Source organism: Talpa occidentalis, unplaced genomic scaffold (genome assembly GCF_014898055.3).
Source record: "Talpa occidentalis isolate TD23 unplaced genomic scaffold, MPIMG_talOcc4v2.1 talOcc4.16, whole genome shotgun sequence".
NCBI lineage: Eukaryota > Metazoa > Chordata > Mammalia > Eulipotyphla > Talpidae > Talpa > Talpa occidentalis.
Window position 1 is genome coordinate 85,191,637 of NW_023601653.1, and position 14,908 is coordinate 85,206,544.

The 14,908-nt window shown below is 51.2% G+C and overlaps 1 protein-coding gene across 3 annotated transcripts in view; it reads left to right on the forward strand.

Moving 5' to 3' along the window:
• SRGAP1 (SLIT-ROBO Rho GTPase activating protein 1) overlaps positions 1-14,206 on the forward strand; it is a 182,542-nt gene extending 168,336 nt beyond the window's left edge. For all 3 annotated transcript variants that reach the window (XM_037515107.2, XM_037515108.2, XM_054696744.1), the window contains exons 19-22: positions 3,994-4,174; positions 5,009-5,143; positions 5,274-5,613; positions 8,403-14,206. In XM_037515107.2, coding sequence (XP_037371004.1) covers positions 3,994-4,174; positions 5,009-5,143; positions 5,274-5,613; positions 8,403-8,780 — 1,034 coding nt within the window. In that variant the 3' untranslated portion in view covers positions 8,781-14,206. The remainder of the gene's footprint in view (positions 1-3,993; positions 4,175-5,008; positions 5,144-5,273; positions 5,614-8,402) is intronic.
• Positions 14,207-14,908: the final 702 nt, after the last annotated feature.

The following is a 14,908-nucleotide window of genomic DNA, read 5'->3' on the forward strand; positions in this document are numbered from 1 at the left end:
AGTTTTCCAGGCGGGAAAAGCCCCTTAAGGAAAATTTTGACTCACATTTTCTAGAGTTCTGCTCGCTAAGCTCTCGTTTCCACTGAGATTTTGATATTTAGTGTTCCTTGCGGTTGTGATAGTTTATTACTGCAATTACAAACCCTCTATTTTTAACTCCAGAATTTTCAGTTGTTTCAGCAGAGGGTATTCAAAGCGTCTAGTGTCTACCCTCTGCTCGAGAGAAAGACAGAGCCTGTGTTTTTTAAAGTAACATGAATTCACACGTCTCGAAATTAAGTTCGGAGAAATTCTGTAAGAACTTGTATTTGTCTTTTTGCTTTTGAAGGCCTCTGAGCCCTGCCTCTAGCAGGGCTTGTCTTGGATTTCTTTCTCTCTCTGTTCCTTTTCCTCACCTCCTCCAAGCGTTGCTCACCTTCCTCGGTGGCTGGAAAAGCCAAGACAAAGCTCCAGCCACATCAGCTTCCACTTGATGCCATGTGTCAGTTCTTTGGCCATTGACTACAAAAGAAAAGATTTACAAAAGGCTCTGGGTTTTAAATAACATTTTGATCGTGTTCACCTGATTTTGCTGGAAATAAAAGCATTGCTTAAAAAGACAGCTACCCCAAGCCAAGCCAGCCTCTAACGTACTGTCACTAAATTAACTAGAGTATTGATTACCTTTTGATCTCCTCGGTGTTATTGTATTTTCTTTTCTCTGGCATGGATCGCTAGAGAGAGTAGCTTTTGTTTCCAGAAGAGAGACTGTCACAGAACAAGGCCGTCATCTGCAAGGGCCAGGTTTACAGATCCAGGAAGGAAAGTGTCAGGGAAAGCAAGGTCCCAGATAGAAAGTGTGCTAAGAGTTTGTGTAAAATGATGAGAAATGGAAATGCAAGCCTTGGCCAAGCACCAGGCATTCAGAAAATCAGCTCTACTGAATTCTCTTTCCTTTTTTCGAAAACTATCATAGCCGTGCAGAAATCTGAAGTTATCGTGTTGTTCTTTTATTGTAATGTAGCAGCAGTGCTCTGCAGCCTCTGCAGGACCTGGGAGGACCGGGTAAGTCACTGTGTGAAAGGAGCAGGGTACATTCCATGCCCAGAGATTGATTTCCTCTGCACTGACTAGACTAAGATGTGTATAAATAGCTTATTGATTCACACTTGACTGTGAAATGACTCTCGAGGGAGAAGAAGGAATCCAAATAATGAAATTGCTCAGAATTACTAGTTGGTGTAGTAGGATCATCAATAAAATGTACTTTTGATCCACCTGGTCATTCTTTCATAACCTCTTCCACATTCAAATTCCATAAGCAGGGCCTGATCGGCCTGTTGTTTCAAAGGATAAAAAGACAGGATGGTCACAGAGGGCATGGTTCTGAAATTATGATAAAATATGTGTAGATCTGTTAAATAGTCTTCAACAGCCTTGGCCAGCATTGCAGAAAGCTGTGTAACCGAATGTCACTGAAGAACAGGAATGGTTCTCTCTGTTTCACTGTGACACACGCATAGATTTTAGATGATGTGATAGATCAGTCTCAATTTTTCCAGCAAAACAGAATTTAAAACATGGGCATGTTCACATGGGAGTTCACAGATTACATGCCACGGAGTTTGTTTGAATAAATCAGTATAGACTAGCTTCCCCCGCACTCCATGGCTGTGTTTTATTTCTGTCCCCCAGAGAGAACAGTATCTGTCTTCTTAGATCGAGGCTTTGTTCTTCATCTGCAAGTTTAAAACAAACTATAAAGTCATTCCTTTGAATATAAAGTTATAGTCCCACCCCATGAAGCAGATTTATAGATACATAATAGAGCTGGTACTTATTTACTGTAGTAAAGAAAATATAATTTCAGGGGGAAATATCAGAGTGTTACTATATGGCCAGAAAGCTACCGTCCGTTGTTAGTGGACTTAAACTGTTTAAATATAATTTTTATGCCTGCTTTGCTGAGACGTATGCTGCACGCGGACTATGAAGTTGCCGTATGACACATTTACCTCAAACATTTTTCCCTTCCGAAAAATGGAGCATTATTTTGTTTCTCTTTTAAATATTTAGTTGAAATTCACCCAGGCCCTTCATACAAGGTAAACCTGGTTTTTTTCGGTATGGCTGTTGATTTTTGTGGCTTTGCCTTCCATGTCTCAGAGAATGTTTGAATTTATCAAGCGAGAAAGAAGGTTAGCTGGCTCTCTAAGGACGATTCGGGCAGTTATTCCATATAAGTACAACAGATATTGCAATGAACTTTGGAAAAATAAACTCTTTTAATGGGAAGGTTTGTTAGCAAGGGAAATAGAAGATAATTTTCTAAGAAAATATTTGACAGATAGGCAGGCTTGAGTCTCTCATGCGGGGCACATATTCAACAGTATCTGGAAACAAATACGAATTCCGTTTTTAGCAAATTGGGGTATTTCTTGTCGCATAGCTCTTTTTCTGTAGGCTTGTACTTCTGTCGTGACCCTTTTCAGTTTCGTTATTGTTGGCTAGATGTTTACTCACTGACTGTTGACAGCAGGGATGAGGATGGAGTGATGGTGGGAGGGAGCAGGAAAGCTCAGACAGCCCCAGATTGCAGAGCGTTTCACAATACGCTGAATCACAGAAAGCACCTGTCCAAGTAGTTCGTTTGGTTTGTCCTCAGTAACTGTGGTTAGAATTCCAGGAGAGCTGAAATTCTGATTCTAGACCCAGAGTTCACTTTTTTTATTTTGATTTACCATTTAATTATAATACTCCGTGTACGTTTCAGGGGTAGAGCTTCACACTTTGATAAATGCAGACGCCGCGCTGCACCCACCACCCAGTGTTAGTGCCGTTCACCACTATCCCGTTGGCCCCTCTACCCGCCCCTCCCACCTGCTTCCCTGCCCCTCTGGAAAATACCACTTTTTGTCAGAGTCTAAACGTTGGTTTTGTTCTGTTTTATTTTGCTTTGTTTCCTTGTATTCCACAAATGAGTGATCACTGTTCATGCACATGCCGTAGTAAGAAATGGTACAGACAGGTGCCATCTGGCGACCACTGATTTACCCTCTGTCTTGATTATTATGTCATCTCAAGCATATTATATAAATCTAATTATACACGTAATATAATCTATAGGAATTGGCTTTTTTTCACTCATCATAATTCCCTTGACCATTAAGCTCATAATGATTTTATATTCGTATATATTATTAAATGATCAGTACAGTAAATCTAATATCTGTTACCACATACAGACTTTTTTATGACGAGTGCTTTTAAGGCTACGTCCAGCAATTTTTAAATATGCAATACGGTATATTAAGTAGGGTCATATTGCATCTCTAGGAGTTACTTGTTTGATAACTGGAAGTTTGTACCTTTTGACAAACTCCTCACCCATTTTGCCTGCCTTGACACCCTAGAAAATATAATCATTCGATCTGGGGTTTTAATTGGTTATAGACCAACCCAAGGTGTGCTTGCATCACAGATGTCCCCCAAAATGTTACTAATACTAAAGAAAGCCAGGTTGTTTTATTATTGGTGAAAGAGTGACAGTCTGGTTGTGCCGCCTGAGAAAAGTGAATCTATTCAAAGAGTAATTATCGTGATGCGTTTTGTAAGCTTGATTTTTAAAACGAAGCAAAGTATAAATCCTTAGTGTTCTGGGATCTTCCACGTAATAAATGGCATAACAAAGCAGCTCCACCAATGCCACAGTAATATTGACGCAGTTGTGGAGAACGTTCCAGCTCTGGGGGAAATTTTATATATCGTATTGCAGAGTCTAAAATACTCTTTCTTAGGCTGCCCTAGCTCTAGCAGGAGGCTGTGGAAATTAAGATGTAGTTCGTGGTGTTCACTTTTGCTTTGCAACACTGAGGCCAGAAGGAGAACGTGGTGATCGCTTCTGTCGTATTCGGGCTGGACACTGTCTGGCCTGGCTGTGTCTGTCCACAGCCACACGCGGCCTCTCCCCGCGCGTCCTGCCCGCCCTCAGCCTGGTCTCTGTGCTCTTTGCAGAGTGTGAGCCCATAGAAGCCATCGCCAAGTTCGACTACGTGGGGCGCTCGGCCCGGGAGCTGTCCTTCAAGAAGGGCGCCTCGCTGCTGCTGTACCAGCGCGTGTCCGGGGACTGGTGGGAGGGCCGGCACAGCGGCGTGGAGGGGCTGGTGCCCCACCAGTACATCGTGGTGCAGGACCTGTGAGTACCCCAGGCCCAGCAGCGGGCGGGGGGCCGGGCGGCGGCGCTGGTCCTGTGCCAAGGGGCGCGTGGAGAGGGGCCCGGCCGGTGGCTCTTCATCCCCGAGGGGTCTCCGCAGCACCTCAGGGCCAGCGGGTGTCACTCCCAGATTCTAGCAGGAGGTTGGGGCAGGGCCCGGTGTGACCCCAGGCTCCCAGGGAAGCAGCCTCCGCAGAGGCGGCAGCAGCAGGAGCTGCTTCTTCCGTTGAGATTCGGAAAAGGGGAAAAGCTGCCAGAAGCCCAGGACGCGCCTCCACCCCAGGCTCCTTCCCCCCACCTCCCCCAGGAGAAAGCCTTGTTGCCCTCATTTCAAAAATGTGAAAGAGAAGGGGGGCGCCACGCGGCGGCCAGGGAGTGCGCGGCCTGGAGCACAGCGCTCCCCGCGGGCCTCGGCCTGGGGGGGCCCCCCCCCCCCCCGCAACCGCCCCAGGGGAAGGAGAGCGGAGGCTTCTGCCTGATTGAGAAATGCCAGAAAGTGCGCCTCCCAGCCCAAGGCCCCCTGTGCCTGTGCTCACCCCCCTGTGGCGCGACGAGCACACGCGTGTGTCCAGGCGCAGGTGTGCAGGGACGTGTTCTAGAATGCCAGCGGTGCTGGTCCCGGATGTCACGTCCCTGTGTGAGCGAGGGGTGTTTCCTTCTTTTCCATGTAGCTGAGCTTCCCGGTTGATTGCACCGTTGTAACAACAATCAGAAGGGAGCTGTGTTAGCAGGAGAGGCCTCACCCTCGCAGAGGTCGCCCTGACGCTTCGGCCCGGCCCGCGAGTGCTGCCCCCTCACCCCGTTCTCCTGTTGCAGGGACGACACATTTTCAGACACTCTGAGCCAGAAGGCCGACAGCGAGGCCAGCAGCGGGCCGGTCGCTGAGGACAAGGCCTCATTCAAGGACCTGAGCTCCCCCACGGACCGCCATCCCGACGGCTGCGTGGCCAGGTGTGTGGGGTGTGGGGCTCGGGCAGGGGCCGTGCCTCTCCAGGGCTGCGCGGAACCGTGGCGTCCTCAGTCCTGTGTGTCATGCAGTGTCTCGAGCCTCCCTGCGCGCTCTCTCTCTCTCTCTCTCCAGGCAAAGAAAACGAGGCGACCCGCCCCCTCCAGCGAGGCGTCCTGGCAGGACCAGTGACAGCCACTGCCCTCTGCACCCCCCTCATGCCCTCTCCAACTCCTCAGTTGACCTGGGGTCCCCGAGCCTGGCCAGCCACCCCCGGGGCCTCCTGCAGAACCGCGGCCTCAACAGCGACAGTCCCGAGAGGAGGCGCCGGCCGGGCCATGGCAGCCTGACCAACATCAGCCGGCACGACTCGCTCAAGAAGACCGACAGCCCTCCCATGAGGAGGTCCACGTCCTCGGGCCAGTACACGGGCTTCAATGACCACAAGCCACTGGACCCGGAGTCCATCGCTCAGGTGAGCCCTTGGGGTGCGGCAGGGCGGGCTCAGTACCTGGGGGTCGCAAAGGGGCGTGTGCAGATCTACTAGATTCTAGTCGACCTAGAAGCTACTAGAGGAAAGAGAGAGGCAACTTCCGCGCCCCCAGGCTGACTTTGGCTCCCCCTGGAATAACCATTTGTTCCTATTGACTTAAACAGACACGTGGCAGAAACGTGGGCCCAGACAGTCAGACCCATCGTCTCCGAATAGCCGGGAAACAAAGGCTAGTGAGGAGGAAAGAGCCCCACCTGTCAAATTCGAGCTAAATATAGTAAAATAGACAAACTGATGGGAAATGGAAAGCCGTGAAACAAAAATCTCAGTACGCGATGGAGATGATACGCTCCACTTGGGAAGCGATGAGTCAGTCAGCAACAGCGTGATGGTAACGGGCAGCGATTAGAGTAAGAAGGAGCCTGAATCCTGCGTCACTTCCGAAAGTATCTGTGTCTGCCCTTCGGAAAAGTGATTGCACGCAAGGGTGCTGGCGCACGGCTAATGATTGGAATTAACAAACTAAAAGTAAAGCAATTTTTAAAAAGATTTACTTATTTATGCATACAAGAGCTGGGGTGCAGGCCAGAGGTGCGGGGTGAGAGGATTCCCCAGAAACAGAGTGGGGAGCAGAACAGGTAGATCCACTGCTGAGGGGAGCAGGGGGAGACAGGAGAGGTCTGCTGCGCCCTGTGGGTAGCTCCCTGGCCGGGGATGGAACTCGTGCTGCAGAGGCTGCAGACAGCTTCATCTTTTGTCTTCAGATTTTCCCTTGAGGACAAGTAAACCTGCCATCTTGTTCATACAAAACAAAAAAATGTCAATTCTTTTATCAAACAAATCAGTGCACTCCCTGTTGATGCTGTCCTCCACCCGGCAATGTGTGACCGTGCCCACCTTTATTCACGTAGCAAGCCTTGATTGAGCACTTACTGTATGCCAGGTCCCAGGCTAAGCTTTGTGGATACAAAATCCAAACCATCCAGGTGATACCTGAGGTGCTTGCAGCTCAGGTGGGGGCGTGGATACGGAAATCAGTTGCCATTTGCAGCGCCAGAGGGTTATGCTCTAGGTAAGTGGGGGGATCCCTGAGAATGAAGAGAGGAGACATTTTAGTGAGATCAGGGAAGACACTCTCCATCCATCCCGCCTCACACAGTACTCTGTGTGTGTGTGTGTGTGTTAAAAACCATAACATAGGGCCTCCCCGGTGGCGCAGCAGTTGAGCGCTGAGTTGTGACGCTGCCCGCGGCCTCTGCGGCGCCGGTTCGATCCCCGGCTGCTCCCCGGCCACCGGAGGAGGGTCCCGCATGGCGCGCAGACCTCTCCTGCCGCCCGCTGCTCCCCTCAGCAGTGTCCTTCGGTCCTTCTGCCTGCTCTGCTCCCCGCTCTGGCTCTGGTGAATTCTCTCACCCTCCCGCGCTTCTGACTGTACCCAGTGCTTGTATAAATAAATGAATGAATGAATGAATGAATGAATGAATAAATAAATAAATAAATACCATAACATAAATTTACCAGCTTAACCAGTTTTAAGTGCACAATTCAGTAAAACATATTTACCTGTGAAACAGATCTCCAAAACCTATTTCTATCATAAAACTGAAACTCTGTGTCCGGGCCACCACCATTCTGCTTCTGCTGCTGTGAGTGTGACGCCTCATCAAAGGGGAACCACACAGCATTTGTCTTTTTTGACTTGCTTAACACATGAAGCTCTAAACATAAGGAAACATAATTAAAACAACACAATGTATTTAGTGAATACTTGACTACATTAGAAGAAAAAAGAAGTAGGAAAGGCTTTCACCTCCATGTAGGATTTCCATAAATACAAGTGAAAATGCACATTGATCTGAGAGTATTAAGTTAGTCTTAGCTCGCATTCCGTGGGTAGCATTCGTAATGGGGAAGGTGGGCAAACCTTGGTCCTACAGTTCTAAACAAAATAAAGTATCATTTGCGTGATAGTTGCATCCCTAGAAACCGAGCTACATAAAAAGTATGTTTTGCGTTTATATATAAGAAAAAGTTTGTTTCTGAGCTCTGGTCATCATAAACAGAATTTTCACCTACATAATATCTGGGGAACATTCAAAAGTTGAACAAGATGCAGGACAAGTCATTGCACATAACCTGTTCAGCGCAGTCTCCAGCTCTCTAGTTGGTCTGCGCCTGCCCACCACATGCCAGTGAAGCCACCCCATAATTGTGACATTTGAAAACACACATCTATGCCGAGGGCTTCCATTGAGATCACCGGGCAAGACGATCAGGGGAGGCGTCAGCTGAATTTTAAAGAACGGCTACGAGTTCGCCACGTCCATAGCGAGTGTTCAAAACTCACCTGTTGAGTGAATGGGGAAAGTCTGATGTTTTGTTCCTATTCACATTCATTTCTTAAGAAATTGCTCTATTAGAGTTCGGCTGTCTCTCCCAGGGGTCGAAACAGAATTCCACATCACACGTCAATATCTAAGGTAGAAACTACCAGAAGGAGACCGGTGTTTAGGAATGGCAAAAAGTTGGCATCCGGTTCTCCTGCATCTTGGCTTCCTGAACGCTGCGTCAGAACAATGTGTGTGCAGGCAGAACAACGTGTGTGTAACAACGTTGTGTTACACGCCAGCCGCTGTAACGTTAACACGCACGGTCTTGCCGGCCTGCTGGCCTTAAAAATGAAGCGTCTGGGTTGCGCGGGCTGTGTTTGTACCCAGTGTGTGTCCGTGTTCACGATCGGCCTGTTCTCTCCTGTTGATGGTTTCCCACAGGACATCGAAGAGACGATGAACTCGGCCTTGAACGAGCTCCGGGAACTGGAGAGGCAGAGCACGGCCAAGCACGCCCCCGACGTGGTGCTGGACACTCTGGAGCAAGTGAAGAATTCTCCCACCCCGGCCACCTCCACGGAATCGCTCAGCCCTTTGCACAACGTGGCCCTCAGGGGCTCAGAGCCCCAGATTCGCCGCAGCACCAGCTCCTGCAGCGACACCATGAGCACTTTCAAGCCGGCGGTGGCGCCCAGGATGGGTGTGCAGCTCAAGCCCCCGGCCCTGCGGCCGAAACCTGCTGTTCTCCCAAAAACAAACCCCACAATGGGGCCCGCCCCGCCCGCCCAGGGCCCCGCAGACAAGTCTGGCACCATGTAGCCACCTGCGCGAGGCCACCCGGAGGTGATCGAGGCGAGGACGGGTCGGTGACAAAGGTCACTGACCCACAGTGTCCCCTAGTTTGTGCTTATAACTGGAGACCTTTTGGCTTTTCTGTGTTCTCGAATGTAACGTCTGAGACTGGCCACGTAACACGGCATTTGTATTTTGTAATTTTTTTTTTTTTTAAGAACTGGACATAGCGTATGTCATTTCAAAGACAATAGAAACACTTAGACTTACTTGAAAATCCAATGCTGCACCATTTGTCATGAAGGCAACACTGCCCTCCCGGCGCACAGAGCTTCCGAGCCAGGCGCGGGAGCGCGGGCTCGACGGCTCAGGGGCCTGATCGCGGCCGGCCGGAGCGTGACCCGCGTGTCTGCGGCCCTCTGGGCTGGGACTGACTAGTGACAAATGCACGGTCGCTCGCTGGCAGCACCTCAACCCCATATGGGGGCGCGTCCCGCTCATGCTTAAGACCCCGCAGTGGCCGCTGTGCGGTGTCCCCGGCCGCGCGCTGGAGCAATTTCCTCTTTCATGGAATCGTTTCCCTGGGTCCAGGGTCAAGACGCAGTGGCAGGAGAGCTCCCCGGAGCTACTCGTGTGGCTCCACCACAGCCTGATCAGGCCCAGAAGGTCTCCAGGCCGCCCTGCTCCCAGAAGGATCAGAACAGCCTGACCTGGACGGCGCTGGGAATACCCTGCTCGAAACTTCAGACATCTGCTGTTCAGAAGCTGCCTAGGGACTGGGTCTCGCGCCCCCCCGCCCTCGTGCTCCCCTCTATGGAAACAGAGACGCAAGAGCACACCAGGCCTCGGTTCCCTCAGCCTTCTCTTCCGACCATGTGACCGCAGGCCCTGCCCGCCCCACGGAGCCTGATGGCCCAGATGCGGCCCAGCTGTCCTCGCCTCTGCCCACTCGGGACGGCGTGGTGCTGGAGTGAGGGGTGTTCCCGGCTCGGCTGCAGGGCTCCCCTGTGATTCCAGGGGGATTTTCTCCCAACGCTGTTCTTTTTTCACACGGTCTCTACACAACTCGCATCACCGGGCCCCGCAGGGCCACTCTTTCTCGGACGTTCTAGCTCATGATCATCTTGCTGTAGCTCCTACTTAAATGCTCTGTTTTCTCTCTATCTTAAAAAGGTTGCTTTGAACTCAGTTGTTTTTACTAAGGTACAAGCCACACCCTCTGCCAGCAGCCGCTTGCGTCATCGGTAACGCTGTGAGCATTTTTGGTTACTTTATCATGGGACTTACTGATGAAGAGACTTTCTGAACAAAGAAGAACGGGCGGCCCAGGACCCACCCCTCTGGACTCCGCCGTTTTCCCTCCAGGTCTGGTTCCAAACTGGCAGCCAGGTGCACGCCCACCTGAAAGACACAGCACAGACTCATTTCTCAGCCCCTCCGTGAATGTATCTCGTGGGAAAGGATGGACTGAAATTCAACACCCTGACTCTGATCTCTACCTCAGTTTGCCGTCGAATCATTCTATTGCAGAGAGAGATTAAATCCATGAAACGCCGCCTCCTTTCAGAGCCACACCCTGGCCCGCTGCCTGTCTCACAAATGGGTTGCATAGAAATTTATTTTCCTGAGTATTTCCAGGGGTGGTGAACTCTTAAACCTGAATTTTCAGAGTGATTCTTTCTGTGCATTTTGGGGAAAAGCCCCAGCTCAGCGCCGCGTGCAAGCCTCACCACTTTTCCTGGGAGATCGTGGTCCTCGACGCCTGTGGGTGCCACGGCGAGCCCGCCAGGACTGCGCGTTGACTGTTGCTAACCCTGTAAACAATCGCCCCAAAGTCCGAGACACTTAAATTCTCCTGAACAATCTCCCAGTTCTTTCTGGATCCCACTTTCTCATTCTCTGTTGTTGGATGGGGAGACAAGCAGAAAATAAAGGTGGAGCAGTGGGGGTGGGGGAGGAGGGGACAAATCTTTTAGAAAAGCTAAAGTGAAAAGGACTCCTAAAAATCATTTTCCACCTTTGATGGGGGAGTAAGATGTTAAACAGGCAGGATCCAAACGGCAGAGGTTTGGATTTAGTCATCTTGGGGGGTTCTTCCGCAAGCTTTAACTTAGCTTCTCACATCGTCGGTAGCTCATCTCTCCAGACCTCTCCCTGGGAGCTGCTCAGCGTCTCTCCTGAGGGTGTCTGCGCCTGCAGGGACCGCCTCGCCACCCACCCCGGGTCAGGGCTGTGCCGCCTCAACGGCAGGCGCACGCTGCTGCAGCCCCCAGAGCCTCAGAGGCTGTGCCTTCTTCAGGATCAGCACCTCGCAGCCCGGCCCCTGCTGCTGCAGCCAGCTCTGCCCCCCATGCTCCTGAGGTTTGTTTTTTGTTTGTTAGGGTTTTTGTGTGTTTGGCTGATTTTATTTTGCAATTTCCAGGAAGGGTTGTGACGTCAGAGAAAGGAAGGAGTCATGTGTCTCTCTCACTCTGTTTAGTAAAGTCTTAAGATTCTAGGGTTAAGACAAGGCGACCACTTCACCAAAAACCCAAACTCCTCAGTAAGTTCTGAAAAAGCTTCAGCAGCTGAGCGGGATCACCTGGTGCCCGCGTGGCCCTTTTTTTTTTTTTTTTTTTTTTTACAGCCACAGGTGTAGCGCGTAGCGGGGGGATGGGAAGGCGCCAGGGACAGGAGAGAGGAAAGAAAATGAGTCCCTGGGTTGCTTTTGCTTTGCCCCCCGGTTCAAGGATCTTCTCAGTCCGGGTGTGCAGCTTGGGAAGGACCATCTCGCGGGAGGGTGAGTGACGGCTCTGCCAAGCCCCCCGGCTCCCCCTCCACCAGCGTGTGTGCTCACGCTTCTGCAGCGGCGGGTCCCGCCCGGCCTCACCACAGGAGCCGTGTGGAGTGGCCTGGCTGAGGCCTTCTAGGAGTGGAGCGGGAGGACGGAGTGAAAGGTCATTCGTGCACATTTTCGGATGAACATTCTCTAACATTCAGTTCAAACTCCTAAATGACCCTTTACAGACCGCTGTGTTCACGCTCAGTCTCAACACCGTGGTCGGGAGCTGTGCACATTTTACACACCGCAACCCGCCTCTGGGGCCCCGGGCTCGGCCCCACTGACCTGCAGTGCGCGGACAGTCGTCCATGGCTGCCCAGCAGCAAGGCCCAAACCAAATCAGTGAAGAGTTTTCTGTCCTTGTACTTTGGCCGTTCCCCCAGGCGGATGCGTAATTTACTTAGGGAAAAGGAAAGTGGGGTGGTGGAGTAGGGGTCTCCTTGGCGTTCAGGATTGTCATACAGACTCTGGGGTCTGCCTGCTGAGGAACCGTTAACAGGTCACCACAGCCTCTGCTGAAAAGCATGTGGGTCTGCTGAGAGGGCCAGAACACTTAGGGTCTGAGGTGACCCTTGTTTTTTCTTGGCCACGCTAGAGGCCGCGAGTGCAGGAAATGCCCTTGGGGTCGAGTCTAACTCTGAGTCCCCCACCCCAGAGCCCTGAGCCGCTGGAGCATCCTGGAAGTGAAGACTCTACCCTCGTGTACATAAAGCTCCTTGTTCCAGACCGTCCCTGAGCTGAAAACCAACCTCCAGCTGGGCTGGGGTGACGTTGACAGAGTTTTGTTCAGTAAAACAACTGGAAATTGAGCTTTCACTTACCCTAGCATACTTTTTTAAAAAACTAGTCTGTGGTATAATCGAGTTGGGTACCTGTATCTTTAAATTACTAGGGAATTTTGTATGTTTAAATAATTGTACTGGGTTCCATAATGCTTATCTTAGAAACTGTTTAGTAAAAGAAAATATATCAGCCGTGCGTTTGTGAATGCCCCGTAGAGCATTCGGCCAAGTCCGGTGTGTAGTGCGATGGTCGCTCTAGATGTCTGAAGTGTCGTCAGTGGCTGTGTCACGGGAGAGACTCGATGTCCCTGCGGACGGAAGGGTAGCTCCTGCCCGGTGATGAAGTCAGTATTGTCCCCTCCTGTCGTTCTGATCAGTTGCAGTTCTGGTGGCTTCCTGCTTGTGACTGTTCCCTACCGTGTCGATGTACATGCGTAGTATGTACACGTGCAAGTGCCTTTCTATCTTAGGAGTCTTCGCCTTGCTCCTGCCCTGCGCCCTCCTCCCTGCCCCGACCCCTGCTGCCCCCCTTGGGTGTTTGTGAACTTCCCTCCCCTCCCCAGCTGCTTCCCTCCCCGCCTCTCTGTGCCTCAGTGCTCAGTTCTGTCCGTCCTGCATCCTTGTCGCTCATCAGACTGTCTCGTTTTCCTGTAGCCGTGACTGTGCCTTTCCAGCCCGTCCCCCACCCCGCACCCCCGCCCCACATGCCACCCCCCGGCTCACGTGCTGCGACTGCCGTCCTGTGCGCCCCGGCTCTGCGCCGCCTCTCCCCATTCCATCCCCGCCGCCGGGAGGTGACAACACAGGGGACGCTTTCACGGTTCTGGAAGAAAACAATGTTTGTTCCTCTGTTGTGACGATGCACTTTTATGTATAGGACTGTACACTCGGCATGTACCGTTCCAGGCTTCCGCCGTCAGGTCTGCTCCCCGCGGTGTATCTTTCTAATAAATAAGATAGTTCTGGCTCCTTTGTCTGCTTCCGGCCTGCTGTGCCTCTCCACGGCGTGTCCGTCCCTGACCGCCGCTTGCCCGGCCCAGAGGGGTGAGTGGCGTGACCGAAGGTGAAGCCCTCTCCTCTGCAAAACTGCTGGATCTCGCGTTTTTATTGGTGAATCTGGAAACGAGGCCCGGTGTATGGGGCCTTCCCCATGAAACCGTGGGTTTTTCAGGGACATGCTTTGGTGACCCCTGCGTGGCAGCCCAGGGGGTTGGGAGGCCGGGAGAATCCCATCCTGCTGGACACACATCAGACAGATCTTCCCTTTGAGATGGGTTTTTTTCCTGTCCTAGTTAAACCTTGCCAAGCTGCCCTTCGGTTTTACGTGGATAAAGTGAAATGCCGTCTGTAGGTATAGAATCACAGCATTCAGAATTCCCCGATGCGCTGAGGTTTTTTCTCCAAACTGGAGAAAGAAAAGGCTAACTCTTGAAATCCAGCAGTACCTCAGAGTTTTATAAAATTGTATCAGCAATGAATGTTGATAAGACTGAATATTGATGAGATTGAATATTGATGAGATGTGGAATTAAAAGTTGACGTTTAATTGAAGAGAGGAAAACTACTGGAGGTGTCAAATATACACAGAAAAGTGCACAAATCATTCATGTCAGAGTTCTCACCAAGTGACGTGCTCACGCATCCACCACCCGGATCAAGAGATCACTCACCCCCGCAGCCCAGAAGCTACGGGCGTGTCTCTCCAAAGTAAATCAAGAGCCTGAGGATTAGCACCTGTGGCTGGGTTTGCCTGCGGCTTCAACGTTCTGTAAACGGGCTCTGTGTTGATTTTGTATCTGGCTCTTGCTGAGAGTCGTCCGGATAGTAACATATTACAGGCGTTTCCTTTCCATTTTGGGATTCCATTTTTGCTTTATGGGATTCTGTTCCAGGAATGTGCTGGGTATGTTTATTTTAGCATTTCCTCATTAAGCTTTGGGTTTTGTGTGTAAATATTTTTAAATATGAACCAATGAATGAAGAAAAAAACACCTTTTCAAGGAAATGTTTTCCCCAGACATGGTGGAATAACATTGAACTAAGTCATTGAAAGGCACCAACTTTATTCCCGTCGGTGCGCCTAGAGCTCTCGCCTCCTGCTGGAGCCAGGGAGGAGACAGTCGCCTGGTCGTATAGCCCTCTGGAGGGTCCGTGAAGTCCGCCTGGCTTTACGGCCTGGCCTCTGTGGCCGTCACCTGTACTACGCGGAAGGCTCGTGGCGTGGGGCAGCGAGCCTGACCATGGACACCTGAGCGTGGTGTGTGCGCGTGTGCAAGTGCACACCTGAGCCCCGAGGGCAGGGCTATGAGGGCGGCATCACTCAGAGACGCCTGCAGCAGAGCAGCTGCGAGGACTAGCGAGGCTATGAGAGGACAAGGCAGAGAGGCCAGGGAAAGGAGGCGCAGGGGTGCCCTGTTGTCTCCCTGCCGCCTGTTCCCCCGGGCAGCATTCAAACCTGTGCCAATGATGCCAGGAGCCCCACAATTCTCCTTCAAATCACTAGAACCTACCTGGCCTGGGATGGTTGCAAAACACATTTGAAAAAAAGTTTT